Below are 18,436 nucleotides of genomic sequence, written 5' to 3'. Positions count from 1 at the left end.
ATTTTATTAAGTTTTCCAATAGAGTTAAGTTATTCCAGTTCTTTCTTTTGTTTGTATTTTAACTATAAGGTAAGAATAAAGTGTGTTTTGCTTAAAGCCGGGTAATATAACCAAACAAATTATCTCTGGAACACAGCAGCTTATACATGTCTTTAAGTAAAAGTTAGGGTCTATACTATCCCCTTGTTATATATCTGAAGGGAGTTTGGTCTGGTTCATAACAAACTAGGGGCTCACCTAGTGTCATGAAAGCTGAAATTTCCTTCGCTTTCTCAGATAAAGGTATCTTTTTCAATAAGTCCAGCTTCGAAATACAAGTTGCTTGTCCCACCTTCTCAAGTCTTCCAGCTGTGGAATAGGACACAAAGGACCTCCGACACATTGAGACTGTCCCTTCGGATATGGATGACTATTTATCCCTCTGGTGTTATGGGTCCTGAGGAGACTAAAGAGCCAAATACTGGATCTGCAAGTCCTGTTAGAGGTGCTGTCTGCTGAAGTGGGCGGTGGACATATGGAAGCAAAATTCTCTGCTTGTAAGCAACTATTTTCACTTAATGTTCTAGCTCTTTTGCTGTCATCAGCCAAAAAATAACTGGTTCCACTGTTCACCAAAGTTTGTAAGTCTGAGCATAAGACCTTTACCTGGGCTTGGTTATGAACTGAAAAAGGACATGAATGATCATCTTGACATCTCAAATGACAGCACTACTGTGAGTATGCTAATTCTGCATCTGTTACTTGTGTATGAAATGAAGTTAGACCACAAAAATCAGCTAATCAGAACCAGTTGTCTTCCTTGCTTTTCTCTAACTTCTTCCTTTTTCATTAGTACCACTTTAGAGAATGAGTATCAACAATAGAAAGATCCTCAAATAGCCTTACCAGTCAGTTACACAAAGATGGATTATCTTGTTTTAATACAATAGTTCAACTTGCCTCTCATTGATCAGTTCTCCATCTCAACCTTTTTTTCATTTCCTGAATTTGCGCCTGTCCCTCAACAGGTATGAATTCATGTCATACTGTGTTGAATTACATTGGAGCCTCTTGCTCTTCACACCCTATTGTGTTTTGGATAGCATTTTACAAGTTAGATGTACTTGACTGGGACATGTGGATTGAGTCAATTTAGAATAGAAGGAGCTGAAAGGGCCTCACTGAACACAGCAACAGCCAAACTTCACTCTAGATTTCCACACTAGGTTTCTGTTTGAGGCTTAAATTGACGTAAACCTGTGTACAATTCCATTTCCTGATTTCAGTTTAGCTTTTCATCATTGTACCTTCTGAAAAAGCATGTAGTCTTTAATGTAATACATTTGCTGCAGAGAATACAGGAAAGTGCTTGTTCAAAGTAATTGGGGACACCTGTTCTTAGAGTCAAAGTATCAGTGTAAATAAGGTGATAACATTTGCTCACTTGTGGAATATGTGGCAGTACTTCCTTCTCATGTCAGAGGCACATATTTCACAATAGGATGTAGAAAAGCTAAACTGCTGAATTATATCAAAAACTCTGAACAAAACTCATACTCAGTAGGAAAAAAAACTTGTAATTTAATAAGCTGGGTGGAATATGCACATAATAGAACAATCCTGATGCATTTCCATGTATACAACACTGAGCAGATTTGTATTTATGAAGCTCGATTCCCTCATTATGACTGAGCTGGAATGCGAATGCCTCATTACCCTTAAAAAGCTAGGAAAAAACTGACATAGTAAGGAAGTTGGAAGATGTTTAGGTGTGAGAGAGAGAGAGAGAAAACATTTTTCTGTATATTACATTCACTGATTGAAGGGTTCAGGAGATGCAGAGAGAGATGTGATGGATTTTATGTGTGCATCTGTGCAGGAGAGAGAGAAAAAAATGCCTCTTTCCGTGCTGTATATCTGTATGTCTATTTGATAACAGATGCTTTATTTCTGTTGATTTAAATATTGTTGGAAATCATAGCTGGGTACAAACAGTTAGATGTAAGGGAGAGAAAATTCCTCAAGTAGAGCACTATAAGAAACCTGGGAGAACCCTCTTTCTGGTTTACTTTCTCATGAATAAACATTAAGCACGAGCACCTTTTCTTTATCCAGTTTTGTTTCATTTTTCTTGTTTATTCCCTGCAGAAATTGCTGTTTTTGTAATTTTAATACCAAATTCTGTATAAAGACAGCTTGTTTGCAGCAATAAGGGGAGTGGCCTGAGAGAGCTGTTAGGGGTAAGAGCTGGCACCACTACTCTGCTAATGGTTTTAGAACCTTAGCTCAAATCTGGCTTGTAGGTGTCTATGTTATAGTATAACATTACCTTTATTTACCAATGGCAGTAATTATTTAAACTTAACTGTCTCTAAGAGTTTTATATTCCAGACTGCCTGGGTCTCGAGACCAACAGTTTAGTAATTATACCACTCAGCCATCACCTCCTTTGAAGAGCAGAATTTGAAGCAGCAGAAATTGTGGTGAATTATGGGGAGGTCTTGCTTCAATTGATTCATTTTGAATCATATTCACTTTATTTTAAAATTTTACAGGCACCAACACTTTGAAACAAGCCAAAAGTGTTACATGTTGACTCAGTCCTGTGTTTCTTGCTCTTGTAGTTATAAACATGAAGTCTCATCACTTTGATGAATTCTTGATGTTGAAAACAGGTAGTAAAGAAATTAAACATTTGTCATACTGAATATGAATTATTGAACTTGAAAAAGATAAAAGTCACCAAAAAGTGAAGTAGATCTGAAATGTTAATATATATTTAAAAAGTAGTGATAGTATTTAAACATTTATAGAAAATTACTCGCTATAAATATATAAATTACCCATTGTCAGAACAAAAATGCAAAAAATGCTCCATGCAAATCCTTGAGGTGAAATTATCTTCGTATGTCAAACTGCATCTCTTTCCAAGATTTGGAAGCATTTCTTTTATACTGCTCAAGTTCCTGAAAAGATAAAATTTGAGGAACCATGTTTGTTGGCTCTGAAACAACGAGTACTACAAAAGTTGAATAATTCAGTAATAGAATTAAACAAGACAAATGATAACTATAATTCACAGGACAGTGTGTATGACTTTTTCTAAATTTAATCACAGAGAAGTAAATGGCTAAATAATAAACTCAGTTAGATTTCTACTGCACAGTAAAAATACTTCAGCCCATGGTGTCCATGCTGGTCAAAAACAACTGCCTAATTATTTTAATCCCATTTTCTAACTCTTTGTCCATAGTCTATTATGCCTTAGCATTGCAAGTAGACATCTTGACAGCACTTGACATTCCAGTAATGATTGGTACAGAATAAAGGTTCCTGGTGGCTCCTTGGGCTCAGGAATGTTTACTAAGACATTGAGCAGAGAAATGTAACAGTCCAGATCTCCTGGAAGTAAGGCTTGCCAATAGAATTAACTGGTGAAGCTAACTCCAAGAAAATATATTGAATTCTAAATTCCAAGGATGAGAATGAGGAACAGATTTTTTCACTAGTAATTATATAATAATAACATGTACTAGTATGAGTTATAATTATTGATGCCATCAAACCCTGTTAATTGGGTGAAAATCTGCTCCTCATTCTCATCCTTGGAATTTGCATTTTTAGAGTACTGTACTAACTCAGGAAGCCTGATTGAAAAAAAAATTGTTGTTGAATATCAAAATAGATATTATTCATGGCTTACCTGGGCTAGTCCAAGCCAAGGACAAATGGATCTGCAGACCCATCTCTTACTGTACAGGGAGAGCAGGATGGTGCTGAATCAAAATGGAATCAGGAGGGGAAATAAAGCACTCCACACCCTGTGGTGTCTACCTCTCTCTAAAGGCATATAAAATATTGCTGGACCACATGTTTCCTCTCCAAGGGCAGCTGGGCAGAATACAGCCGTGGAATCGGGGCAGACAGCCAGTTGAAACAACCCCCATCACTGCATCTGCTTTTTTTTGTATCCAGAAGTGCTCTTAAACACAACTGCCCGGTTCTTTTCCCTCCATTACCAAGTCACTGTGATATTTTGTTTTTAACTACTGACCACCACCTGTACATCATCTATGTAGCCAGTTGGATCATTAAAGGCAGAGCCCCGTTAAGGGCAATGCAAACAATCAAAAATGAGGGAGGGAGGTAGGAAGAGGGGAAAAGCACTCAATCAAAATGGAGTCGGATGAGAAGATAAAGCACTGTGGTGTTCATCTTTCTCTATAGGCATCGAAAGCATTGGTGGACACTGTATGCTTCCTCTACAAGGACACTCGGGCACAATCATAGCCGAAGAGGGCAGTCAGTTATCATGCACAACTGAGTGATCTTCCCACCACCAAGCTCAGTCTGTGTTTTGTTTTCTAATCAGTCTGTCCAGAAATATCATCACACACCACTGATGCAAGTGGGACTTGAACCCAGGCCTATTCGTCCATAAGCAGGGACACCACCATTGTGCCATGACAACCCTTGGGTATGCTTATAAAGGGCTCAGGTGAGGAGGTCCAGCCAAGCAGGCTATTGCCTGTTACAAAGGGGAACTCATACTGAATAAACTCCACAACAATGGCCCTTGTAGGGGTTTTCACATGTATTAGTAGGTTGTCTGAATTGGATACCTAGCATGGTCCCAGTCTAGGTTGACAACTTAAGTAGCTGTGAAGAAACAATAATTAGGGGATGAAATCCTAAAGTAAAATTAATTAAATCAACAGACAGACCATAAGTTTTGTTTTCTTTGTTTCCCGTGGTAGCCACTGAACCTGTTCACAACAAACTGCCAAAGTACTTTAACGGCATGGTGGCTCAATGGTTAGCACTGCTGCCGGGTTCGATTCCAGCCTTGGGTGACTGTCTGTGTGGAGTTTGCACATTTTCCCTGTGTCTGTGTGGGTTTCCTCCGGGTGCTCTGGTTTCTTCCCACAGTCCAAAGATGTGCAGGTTAGGTGAATTGGTTATGCTAAATTGCCTGTAGAGTTAGGTGCATTAGGTAGGGGGAATGGATCTGGGTGGGTTATTCTTCGGAGGGTTGGGACTAGTCGGTCTGAAGGGCCTGTTTCCACACTGTAGGGAATGGAATCTAAACAAAATAACACAAACTTACTAGAGAAGATTCAACCCTTTATTCCCCCATAACAGTTTACAGATAGTCAAACATCAATAGAATGTCAGGTCTCTCTCTACTCTAAAGCTCCTTGTTCAGCTGGCACTGCTTTAAATCAGTTTAATTTTAGTTTACATTCCTGAAACCATTAAACAAGCTGCTAAGTGAGTTCATATATTACCAGAGATGGCTCCTTAAACCCATATCTTCAACAGTTGTAAGATGCCGTTTTTGACAGCCTCTTGCTTGTGGAGTTTTCTTCTAAGCAACTCAGGACTTTTTTCTCCCCCTCAGTCCTGACTGAATCAACAGCTAATAACAACGCTACTGGTGTTAAGGGCCTCTTCTCTGACTGAATCTGCACAGTGCCTGCCTTCATCTGGACTGTTATGACCTTTTATGTGACTGGATTCCTGTCTTGAGGCACCTTGGTACCACATACAGAACAAATCTAAAGTGAAACTAAAAGTCACATTTTGCCATCTTAATGGTCAAAATTCAAGTTAAACATTGTTTTTCTACCTTAGTCCTCAAACAATAAGAATGCATTATAAACCTGCATCATGCAAATACAAGCTGAAAACAGTACTGAAGTTAAGCACACAAAGTCACAACAGTATGGGAATAACCAACAAAATTCAAGGGTTATAGGACAAAGACAGGGAAATACAGTTCAGAGTCATCATTGAACAGTGGAGAAGGATCAATGGCCTTAATGCCTGCTTCTACATCTTATCACCTCATTGTACCTTTAGAAAGAGGGATCATACTGCAAGCAAATTTTCATGAAGTTGGATCCTGGATTTAACCAACATACCTTAATCTAGCCAAAAATAAATGTTTTTAGTGCGGTTTCCAAGCAAGTCTCATTTATATTCTCCTAATTTCTATCAAAACTGAAGTTTACATTTCTATCTCAATACTTAGAAAACTAACACTGACAAGATACATATCCATCAAAGCTATGAATTTTATTTTACAATCTAGTTGTTTGCTGCATTTTTACTGTAAACTAACATACACTGTCAAGGTTTAAACACGCAATTCATTTAATGGATTACAAAAGAGATAATGCAACAGGTTACTAAAGGACACAAGGAAGATGTTTTGGTATCTTGCACAGCATTATTGCATCTAATCAAAGCCAAGTCATTTTACTTATCTTACTGAAATTTGACACTGTTCAGGACAGACACACACCAAAGAGTATTACAGAGCAACAGTGGATAGTAGTTCATAAGATATAGGAACAGAGTTAGGCCATTTAACACGTAGAGTCTGGTCTACCATTCGATCATAGCTGATATGCTCCTCACCTCAAATTTTCCTGCCTTCCTCCCATAAACCTACAAACCATTACCAATTGAAAATCTGTCTAACTCCTCCTTAAATTTACTCACTGTCCCAGCATTCACTGCACTTTGAGATAGCAAATTCAACAGATTCACAACCCTATGGGAGTAGTTTTTCCTCTACTCTTTTAAATTTGCTACCCCTTATCCTAAGACTATCACATTTTGTCTTAGAGTGCCCCACAAGAGGAAGCATCGACTCCATGTCTATTTTATCCATACCTTTTATCATCTTAAATACCTCAATTTGATCTCCCCTCAGTCTTCTAAATTCCAAAGAGTACAGGCCTAAATTGTTCAATTTCTTTTCATATGACAAACATCTCCAGGATCAATCCAGTGACCGTCCTCTGAATTGCCTCCAATACCACTGCACATGCCTGGACACTATGGGCAATTTACCATGGCCAATCCACCTCATCTGTACATCTTCGGATTGTGAAAGGAAATCAAAGCAAAACCACGCAGACACAGGAGAACTTGAAACCTCCACACAGACAGTTGCGCAAGGTGGAAGCAAACCTGGGTCCCTGATTGTGAGGTAATAGTACTATTCACTGAGTCACCATGCCACCCCATAGACCAGGAAGAGGAGAATGTGGCTACCAAATTCAGTTGGGGCAGACAGGTCATATTTGGGCAGATCCTGGGTGTTGGCAGCAGCCTGCACAGTTTCTCAGGATGTGATCGGGGCAGGTGGCAGCTCTGGTGGACAGCTGGTCAATCAAGGGTCCCTACTGTAGATCTTGGACAGTGGCCTGGAGAGAGGCCAAAAGTTGGGAGGCTGCAAGCAAATCAGAGAGAAGGAGGTTATGCCAAAATGGCACTAACTAGGTCAAGTAAGGTTCTACAGAAAGCTAATCTCACAATGCTCAATGGATTTCTGGTCCTAATGACTTATTGACATTAAAATGTAAGAAATGCTAAATGGGACAACTTTAAATGCAAATATCCTGTATAAACAGTCAAAATTATTCATTTTAAATATGCATTAGACCATCAATAAAATATTCAGAAAGAAAGAAGCATGATATTTCAGATAAATTGAAGTAATCAAAAATAATTACAGACGATAAACTTGAAGGGGTTATTAAACTTTTGTTCAAGGCTACACTCACATGAAATGGTTTATCCAATTTGAGTTCATAGTACAACGGGATCACTAAATCTTGATCATTCAAGCATAATTATACAGCTATTTACCTTTGGACGGAGTATTGATTGACTTTATGGAAGGTAACTAGGGAACAATGCACCACATGAACTGCTGTAGAAAAACTCCAAGTGACCTCTTTAATTAACTGACAAGCTTTCAAAGAAAGAGTCAAAAACAACTCTTGATAGAGTGATTCTGGTCAATTAATTTACATGTCCTGAGAAGTAAACCTATAGTACAAGCACAAAGGTATGAATCATCATTTCAACTTTCACCCAGGTATTTTGCAATAATGCTTGATAAATTTCAATTACGTTGGCCAAATGTTTGGATGTTAAACTTTTGGATGTTAAATAAACTGACCACAGAGCACAAGTTGATTTATTAGGTACACCTGAAGATGAATAAAGTTGTATTCAAGTGACATGGCATGGTACAAATCATAACATACTTCTAAAAAGATAGTTATCACAAATCGATACAAAAAAAGCAATAAGATGCAAAAGAAAGTGGTGTCAAAACTAATGGCAGAAGTTTTTTTTACTATGTACACAAAGAGAAAACACAATTAAAAGTAAATGTGGTCTATTAAACACAGATTCAAGTAAAAAAAATTTAAAAATAAGGAAATAGCAGACTTGCTAAATGAACAGTTTGGATTTAGGAGCAAATATTTTATTTGGATTCCCTCTTTTAAATTACTTTCTGATCTCATGACAGTGAAAAGGAGGAGTTTTCTTAAAAAAAAAGCTATATTGTGTCCCATCACACCAGAAATTAAGAACCATCCAGAAGGCCACATAGTGTGTGAAGGCTTCTTTCAGAAAGAATCAGATGTTTTGGGGATAAAAGGTCTTTAATAGTGGTAGTGCAGGTTGGCAGTTTGCAAAATAGGGCCTAATAGTGACTTAATGACAGTAAGATGAAAGCTACAGAAATACAAGGGTATGGAAGAGGAGTTAAGAAATGAGTGAGCTGTATTAGCAGTTTAAGGGTCTCAGAAAGTGACGTTAACGATAGAAATAGCATTGAGTGAAATATGTTGAAAAGAAACCAATTAGAGCTGTGCAATCGAACAAGGAACTTTAAAGTAGATACGGCTGTTCCTTCACTGAAGTTTGAATATCCGTAAGGTCATTGTTGAGGGTAAAAGGGTTCAATCTGCTACAATGTGTGTTTTGTGAATGCAAATTTGCTATAACGCAATTGACGAATTGGGGATGCTGTTTCTAAAGCATGAACTTTTAAAGCATGTATTGGCTATAACATGATTCCGGCTCTATTAGTTTAAATGGTGCTGCTATTACATGATTTTCTTATAACACAGGATTGCATGAGAATGGAACCACCGCATTATAACAGAACTGACTGTACTTGAGATAACACCATTTCAAACACACCAATCAGGTTCTTGTGCCTGCGTTGCCATTCAATAAGGTAAAAACAATGACTGCAGATGCTGGAAACCAGATTCTGGATTAGTGGTGCTGGAAGAGCACAGCAGTTCAGGCAGCATCCAAGTAGCTTCGAAATCGACGTTTCGGGCAAAAGCCCTTCATCAGGAATAAAGGCAGTGAGCCTGGAGCATGGAGAGATAAGCTAGAGGAGGGTGGGGGTGGGGAGAAAGTAGCATAGAGTACAATGGGTGAGTGGGGGAGGGGATGAAGGTGATAGGTCAAGGAGGAGAGGGTGGAGTGGATAGGTGGAAAAGAAGATAAGGTCATGGCTGATCTGCACACTCCACATTCCTGCTTATCCCCAATAACCTTTCACCCCCTTTCTTATCAAGCACCCTGGAGTTCCTTTGCTATTAGTACATGGCAGTCTCTTGTGAACATATTCAGCGACTGACCACCAACTAGCAAATTTGAAACTTATGGTTTATCAGGCAAGGTTTCACTTTGGAACACTGGAGAAATCCGATTGCAATCAATCTGAATCATAAAGGTTACCTGATCCTTCTGTGCCCTCATTGCATCCACTTCAGGTTCAGCATATTGTGGGTTTTTAGCAGGATCTTCTACATATTTCAATTCGCTGGTATTCTATATGTACAAAGCAATTTGCTAAAGTTAAAATTAAATAGCTATAACTGCAATACAAGAATTAAGGTTTTGGAATTTCTATGTTAAATTAATACTCAACAGTTGCGCTGAATATGTGTACTAACATTAAACCATTCAGTACTCTGCACAGGAAGGTGGCAGTAAAACTGAAAAACTGTTTGAGGAAATAACAGAAATGACTAAAGATGTTGCCAATAAATAAGCATCAAAGAGCTTTTGATGACATGGAGAAAGGTAGCACCTTGGAAGGGTTTAGGAACAGAAACCTAAATGTCTAATCTAAATCCATCTTCATAATACAAAGAGACCCTGATTATGAACACTCAACTTTAAAACTACACCAATTTCTGAATTCGTGTTTGTAAGACCTGGCAAACTAACTTTTCCTGTACTTACCAATGACTCCTTTATATTGTCCTGTATTTTATTCTGACTTGTGTACGAATCAACTTGGGTACAGACTCAAAAACAGAACCTGTTCACAATCTGGGGACTGACTGTACAATGTTCATATTGTCTTCAGCATGTGCACTTTGAAATAGCGAAGGAGTAAATATTTTATATGGATACCCTTCAGCAAAATTATCATTTTCTGCTCTAGTGACATCAAAGAGAACATCCAATCTTTCAAAATCTGTACTTAGATAGCACTCATCGTATTAAAAGTCTTCAACCTAGGTCCCCCTCTAATGACATTGTAGGTTTACCTACAGCAAATATACTGCAGAAATTAAGGCAGGCAGCTCACCAGTAACTTGTCATGGGCAACTAGGGATGGGGATATCAATGAACAAATGAAGAAAAGCATACAATGAACTACATTTGAAGTCCTATAATTGTTGTGACACAGGCAAATGCAAGAATTTTTCATCAGCAGTAATCCATAAACAGGCACAAAACAAATAATTTTTTTAAAAACTTAGCTAATTGGGAAATAGGTAGAACATTGACTTGTCCATCCTCAGCCTCCTCCATTGCTGCAGTGAATCAGATCGCATAATGGAGGAACAACACCTCATCTTCCACCTAGGCAGCCAATAGCGTGGAGGACTTAACATTGAGTTCTCCAATTTCAAATAATCTTTTCACCTATCCCCTGGCTCTCTTTCCAACCCAGCCTTCTCACTTCTGTTCCATTCTCCGCCTCACTATCTCCCCAACCCCTTACTCTCCTCCCCACCTCCTTGACCTGACCCTACCCCTCCATCTTCCTTCCCAGCTATTTGCTCCACCGTTCCCACTGACCTATCACAATAACACTCACCCTGCATTCAACTATCGCTACCATACCTACCCACCCCCTTCCTCTATTTATTTGAGCTCCATTCCTCTTCCCCAATTCTGATGAAGGGTCTCGACTTCTCCACCTCCTGATGTTTGCTATGTTCTTCCAGGCTCCTGTTTGTCTATTTTAGATTCCAGTATCTGCAGTCTTTTTGTCTCGAATATTGGCTTGAGCATCTTATTGTTTTAGTGTGATGCGAAAATTTGCATATCCACTTAAGCTGATACAATAAATGGACAGGATCTTGTCTGAACATCATTCCATCCAAAAGTTACTTTGAGGTTGTCATGAAGCCCCTTACAGGACATTCATTAAAATGACTGCACCTATTTGAAACATTCTTCCCTCACTACAAGTGGAGAGAAGAGAAAATAATTGGAAAAATTGGCCCTGGAGAAATATTGGCCTTCGGGCCACCTCAGCAATTCATCAAGTTGAGACCCTCTCAATTCTTAAGGTCCTTAAAGTGGTCAGTAAGTGGCTAAAAAGGCCATTAGAGCTTCAATCCACTATGAGTCCAATTTCCTGTCTTCTCAACAAGTAGGATAAATGGCCGGTTTCTTGGCTAGAAAATCAGGGTGACTTGCTGGTTAGGTTGGGCTGTTAGTGAAGGTCTCTAATTATCCCAAGCTGGGACCAATCAGGGCATGGATGGGTGGGACAAAGAGATGGCCACAGAAAGCCATTCTGTTCCTGGCTCCGACCTCTCCCCTCAGCTCTCCTCTCCACGAGACCTGACCTACCAACTCACTATCAGTCCCTTTGAAAATTGGCCTCCGAAGGCAATCTGTAGGATCCCTGATTGGCTGGCAAAGGTCTGGAAGACAGGATGTCAATGTTAAGACCTATGATTCACTAAAAACCTCGACAGTCAGTTTTTAAACCAGCTGATTTGAGCTCAATCTGGTGAGCTTTCTCATAAGATTTAGGGATAAAATAGGCCATTTAGCCCTTTGCGTCAGCTTCACCATTCAATGAGATCAAGGCTGATTTGATAATCCCCAAACTTTTCTCCATTACTCTTAATTCCCTTAGTGATTAAAAATCTGTCCATCTTAGCCTCAGCAGCTTTCTGAGGAAAAAAATAATACACAGATTCCCAATCCTGAGTGAACAAATTCCTCCTAGTGTCTTGTATAGTTTTATCAAAACCTCCCTACTTTTATGATCCCTTTGAAAGAAAGGCTAACATCCCATTTGCCTTCCCCATTACCTGCTGAAATTGGATGCTAGATTTTTGTGATTCTGGGATGAGGACTTGCAAATCCTTTTGTTCCATGGCTTTCTGCAGTCTTTCTCAATTTAAATAATATGCAACTCTTCTATCATTTCTATCAAAGTGTATAACCTCACATTTCACCACAATTTATTCCATTTGTTAAGTTTTTACCCAGTTTTTACCTCGTTAGTCAGATGGTCAGATAGTCAGATGCTAGTGAACATGTCTAAACGCATACCAAACATGTCCATACAGATTACAGAATTAGATTTCAGCCTGTATCAGTGACAAGTATTTTCTCATGAGATACACACAATCAAGTACACAATAATGCTCCTCTAAATTGGTCTCAATTATAGTTCAGCCTTTATTGCAGCTGACAATAATATTTCCAGTTATGAAATAAATTTTGTACTTGGAAATAATATAGTTAACAGAGCAGCTTAAAGAAATCTGCAGGCAGGAAAATAATGCTTTGGACCATTAGTTTACAGGTTACCTCAGATGGAAACAGCTTTTCATATACTTTCTTCCACAGATCAACAGGATTCCGTGCATTTATCTTCCCTAAGTCAATTTCAGTAGCTGGTGGAGACCCTGTGCATATATTAAAAAAACATATGATATATGTTAGAAAATACCCATGATTCTACCATAATACTTGATGGCAGATTTAATAACATAATTCTTGCTCATCAAATTAAATCTACCCCCTGATGCTAATGCATTTTTGGATTTTTAAGTCAGAGTATAATGTTGAATATACAAGTATAGCAACGAAAAAGCCAACTTTTAAGCATGAAACATCTGTAAGTACACAGCAGGTATTTGTTTAGGGTGATACTGAACTCCACAGACCAGGAGAGCCCCAGGTTTGATTTTTCACTCTGCTGATTTTGCCTAGGCCCTCTTCTCCTTTAAGATGATCACTAAATCCTCTGTGAACAATATTTTTGTCACCTGTTCTAAGACTTCAATGTCGTTGGGATGTTTCACTATATTGGATATACTATGTAAATGTTGTTCTTCTGAAGTTCTGTAAATGCTTCATTATCAATGCACAGTTTGCTGGACTTCATGGTAACATTGGTCTGTTTTGAATATTTAAAACAAGCTTAAATGTATAGAGTAAATAGAAATTGTTCCTAAAATATAATAATTATGGGATAAATACAATAAAAACACATACTACTAAAATAAGTAACAACAAAAAAAAACATTCGAGGAGTTGAACCTTGAGCTTCCTTTTCATCTATTCAAAAATAGGCAAACATGTAATTCCACAATAAAAGAATTGTGGCCAAAAACCATTTAAATTGTTATAAATAATTTCTGGGGCTCTATAAAGGCTGTGATGCAAAATATTATTTTAACTCAAAAATACAACTGGCTGGTAGATTATAAACAAAGGAAACTTTAGGGCTATTTGTCCAGTTTTCGGATTTGTGCAGGTACTGTTATTATTAGAGGAGCTTGTCCTTTTGTGACAAGAGATCAGTGACCTCACTGAATGATAAAAAGGCTTTTTTTTCCCCTAGGAACCTGTTTTTTTCCAAGGCACACCACTAAAACTAGGCAAGACAAATTATGCCCAGTCACAGGAAAATCAGGAAGTGAATCCTAAGGAACAACTTTCTATTTTTGATCTCCTTTCTTATAGAAATAGAGGTTATGGCAGCTAGAACCCAATTACACTATTATAATTAATTCAGCCCTTACTATTATAAATTACCATGTGCTAAAATAGTTTTCAGTTGCTTACTTACCAATCAGACTCAGTGAATCCAGACCAGCCGGAACAAACAGTGGCTTATTGTACTCAACAGATACTGCTTTGCTGCAAAACACAAAAGAACATTAGCGATCTTGAAGAATGGCATGGTTATCTTTAGTTAAGTGTTTGGGCTTTGTAAAATCATGGAAAGGGGGCAAAGAAAAACTGCTGGATGTGCAGGAGGCTCCCTTCCTATTTCATTCAACTGTGCTTTTTGGGGGTGAAATTATCAGATGGAAATCCATGAATGTTACAAGAATGACAAATTTTGTGTAGCAGTCCATTTTCAAGAATGGTACCATATCTCTTATTTCCACTATTAATTTAAGTAGTTATCACACAAGCACTGACATAAAATACATGCTGCTCACCTTCTGTCAGTACCGAATGCCAAATGATTCAGGATAGTCCGCATTTTAGATATTGTGCTTTCCATTTTATTGCTGAAAAACTGAATATATGATACATGATTTAACATGAATGTTCCTCCTCTAATTTCCAACTAAATCATAAGGCCACAAGAAAGATTAAAAATAAAAATGAAAATATTTTTGAGTATTGAGTATATTTTTCTTTATTTTCCTCTAAAGATTTGGTGGCAGGGCTTCCAGGATATTGTTTCCAAATAGCATCAAGTCCTAAATGATGGAATGAAGGTTAAGAATATTTCATGAAATAGATTTATCAATATTTCTCAAACTAATTCTTATTGATTGCGAGCTCAGAGCATTAAAGTATGATTTTTTTTAAAAAGGGCAAAACTAGCAATCTGACTCAGATATCCCAAACAGATTTTGGATTAGTGGTGCTGGAAGACCACCGCTGAAGCCAAAAGCCAACTTGAGGACACCTCTTCCTACTGCCCCCTCGACCATGACCCCACCCCCCATCACCAAACCATCATCTCCCAGACCATACAGAACCTCATCACCTCAGGAGATCTCCCACCCACAGCTTCCAACCTCATAGTCTGGGAACCCCGCACTGCCCGGTTTTACCTCTTTCCCAAGATCCACAAGCCTGACCACCCTGGCCGACCCATTGTCTCAGCATGTTCCTGCCCCACTGAACTCATTTCTACCTACCTCGACACTGTCCTATCCCCTCTTGTCCAGGAACTCCCCACATATGTTCGAGACACCACCCACGCCCTCCACCTCCTCCAAGCCTTCCATTTCCCCGGCCCCCAACGCCTCATCTTCACCATGGATATCCAATCCCTCTACACCTCCATCCGCCATGACCTGGGCCTGCAAGCCCTCCGTTGTTTCCTCCCCCGACATCCCCAACAGTACCTTTCCACCAACACTCCCATTCGTTTGGCCGAACTGGTCCTCACCCTTAACAATTTCTCCTTCGAATCCTCCCACTTCCTCCAGACCAAAGGGGTAGCCATGGGCACACATATGGGCCCCAGCTATGCCTGGCTCTTTGCTGGCTACGTAGAACAGTCGATCTTCCGTAATTACACAAGCACCACTCCCCACCTCTTCCTCCGCTACATTGATGACGGCATTGGCACCAACTCGTGCTCCCGCGAAGAGGTTGAGCAATTCATCAACTTCACCAACACATTCCACCCTGACCTTAAATTTACCTGGACCATCTCTGACACCTCCCTCCCCTTCCTAGACCTCTCCATCTCCATTAATGACGACCGACTTGACACTGACATTTTTTACAAACTCACTGACTCCCAAGCTATCTGGATTACACTTCTTCCCACCCTACCTCTTGCAAAAATGCCATCCCGTATTCCCAATTCCTCTGTCTCTGCTGTATCTGCTCCCAGGAGGACCAGTTCCACCACACAACACACCAGATGGCGTCCTTCTTTAGAGACCGCAATTTCCCTTCCCACATGGTCAAAGATGCCCTCCGACGCATCTCGTCCACATCCCACACCTCTGCCCTCAGACCCCACCCCTCCAACTGTAACAAGAACAGAACGCCCCTGGTGCTCACCTTCCACCCTACTAACCTTTGCATAAACCAAATCATGTGTCGACATTTCCGCCACCTCCAAAAAGACCCCACCACCAGGGATATATTTCCCTCCCCACCCCTTTCCGCCTTCTGCAAAGACTGTTCCCTCCGTGACTACCTGGTCAGGACCATGCCCCCCCTACAACCCACCCTCCCATCCTGGCACCTTCCCCTGCCACCGCAGGAATTTCAAAACCTGCGCCCACACCTCCATCCAAGGCCCTAAAGGAGCCTTCCACATCCATCAAAGTTTTACCTGCACATCCACCAATATCATTTATTGTATCCGTTGTTCCCGATGCGGTCTCCTCTACATTGGGGAGACTGGATGCCTCCTAGCAGAGTGCTATAGGGAACATCTCCGGGACACCCGCACCAATCAACCACACCGCCTTGTGGCCCAACATTTCAACTCCCCCTCCCACTCTGCCGAGGACATGGAGGTCCTGGGGCCTCCTTCACCGCCGCTCCCTCACCACCAGACGCCTGGAGGAAGAATGCCTCATCTTCCGCCTCAGAACACTTCAACCCCAGGGCAACAATGTGGACTTCAACAGTTTATTCATTTCCCCTTCCCCCACCTCACCCTAGTTCCAAACTTCCAGCTCAGCACTGTCCCCATGATTTGTCCTACCTGCCTATCTTCTTTTCCACCTATCCACTCCATCCTCCTCCCTGACCTATCACCTTCATTCCCTCCCCCACTCACCTATTGTACTCTATGCTACTTTCTCCCCACCCCCATCCTCCTCTAGCTTATCTCTCCACTGCCTCAAAGGCTCACTGCCTTTATTCCTGATGAAGGGCTTTTGCCAGAAACGTCGATTTTACTGCTCCTTGGATGCTGCCTGAACTGCTGTGCTCTTCCAGCACCACTAATCCAGAATCTGGTTTCCAGCATCTGCAGTCATTGTTTTTACCTAGTTGATTTCTATCCCAAACAGATGACAAGTGTGGAAAATGGAAATGCAGCTTTTTTCAAAAATCCAGGCTGACAAACATTATTGGAACAGTGCAGACAAATTTTGTTTCTCATCTAGTCTATTCTGAACCTTATCTACTAAAATATAAATAATTTAAAATTGATATTAATAGCAGAAGTGACAATAATCTCTAACTTTAGCAAAAGATGACTTGGTGCTGGATTGGATCAACATGTATTCAGTATGTAAATTGAGGGAGACAAGTTGCTTTCATTACTATAAGAAAAGTTTATAAATGGCATCCTGTCTCTGTGATTCTCTTGTTCGCTGACAATGCATTTATCATAGCTATAAACGAATGGGGACCATAATAACATGCCAAAGTAGAAATGTTTTCCAAATACCATTATGTAAGTAATCCAAACATACCAACAATGAAGCTCCATAATAATGAGCCACAAAGCGGAGTGTTTTGCAGATTACTTTCCTCTTTTCAGATTCAAAATCCTGTAGAAAGAACCAATATGTTCATAAAAGTAATTAACTTGTGAAATTACATCAATTAAAAATGTCACCGAGTATGATTTGCACTGTACCTGAAATATATCATATTTGCTCCCAATTATAACAAGAGGAATGGGAAATGGATCAATTAGTTCCCAATCCTGTGGGAATTTGAAAAGAAAAAGAAAAAATGTAGTTTAATGCTTAAAGTTTACGTACATTTTGGTAGATCTTGACAACATAGCAAGAGAAATCCACATAATTCAAAATATCTGTCTCAAATGCAACCAAAACACACTGAAGGTTGAAGTTAAACAGTGCCGAGAAAATCATATGACAGATCTAGCAAAGAGCCTCCATAGAAATACCAAAGAAAGACCAAATTTCACAACACAGCACTATAAACCATTACAAATAAATTACAGTTTATTTATCCCAAAAATGATTAAAAGAAGAGATAACTGCATGTTATCTGACACCAAGGTATCGGAGATGAAGGGTACATGCACCAAGTGTTGTGCTACAATCAAATTTTAAAACTCTTTTGATATTCCCTCTTAATATGGAAAACCTCTGAGTAGAGAGGTTTTTGAAGCCAACAGTACGCTCTGTAAACTGTTTCATAGAGTGTAGCAAGCTGATAAATTAATTAGTAATAATACCGTTTGTTTGTGTGACAAGGTTTTATTACATTACTAAATTACTACAAAGGTTTTCATATTAGGGTTGATACAAAAGCAAAATACTGCAGATGCTTGAAATTCAAAATAATAACATAAAAACCAAGTAAAAAATTAGGTTACTTGGATCTCCACAGATCTAAATAAATTTTAAAAACATTAACCTATTAGTGTTATTCTATTTTCTGTGATATTACAATTAGAATTTGCCTCTGTAAATACACTCTTGCATTTCTTAACTTCTCAACTTGTAGTACATGGAAATCCTATTTTTCTGCCCATCAAACTACCAAAGGTTTGTTATTTAACTCTAAATTATATAAAACTATGTGAAAGATGATTTCTTTAAAATAAGAACTGATCTGTTCCAATGATCCTTTACATTCTAATCATGCTTAATCTGAA

The 18,436-nt window shown here is 39.3% G+C and overlaps 1 protein-coding gene across 3 annotated transcripts in view; it reads right to left on the bottom strand.

Annotated features, from left to right (window-relative positions):
• Nucleotides 1–2,493: 2,493 nt before the first annotated feature.
• dync2li1 (dynein, cytoplasmic 2, light intermediate chain 1) overlaps nucleotides 2,494–18,436 on the bottom strand; it is a 31,598-nt gene continuing 15,655 nt past the window's right edge. Inside the window, exons 7-13 of one of the 3 annotated variants that reach the window (XM_072580614.1) lie at nucleotides 17,444–17,512; nucleotides 17,277–17,354; nucleotides 14,310–14,389; nucleotides 13,931–14,001; nucleotides 12,664–12,761; nucleotides 9,547–9,639; nucleotides 2,494–2,945 (exon numbers count right to left, since the gene is read on the bottom strand). In XM_072580614.1, coding sequence (XP_072436715.1) covers nucleotides 2,877–2,945; nucleotides 9,547–9,639; nucleotides 12,664–12,761; nucleotides 13,931–14,001; nucleotides 14,310–14,389; nucleotides 17,277–17,354; nucleotides 17,444–17,512 — 558 coding nt within the window. In that variant the 3' untranslated portion in view covers nucleotides 2,494–2,876. Of the gene's footprint in view, nucleotides 2,946–2,969; nucleotides 7,223–9,546; nucleotides 9,640–12,663; nucleotides 12,762–13,930; nucleotides 14,002–14,309; nucleotides 14,390–17,276; nucleotides 17,355–17,443; nucleotides 17,513–18,436 lie in introns of those variants that run through there. The other 2 variants (XM_072580616.1, XM_072580617.1) reach the window with 2 other exon arrangements.

This window comes from Chiloscyllium punctatum, chromosome 11, assembly GCF_047496795.1.
Source record: "Chiloscyllium punctatum isolate Juve2018m chromosome 11, sChiPun1.3, whole genome shotgun sequence".
Taxonomy (NCBI): Eukaryota; Metazoa; Chordata; class Chondrichthyes; order Orectolobiformes; family Hemiscylliidae; genus Chiloscyllium; species Chiloscyllium punctatum.
Note: the sequence above shows the minus strand (reverse complement) of the source record. Positions and strands in the feature narration are given on the sequence as shown.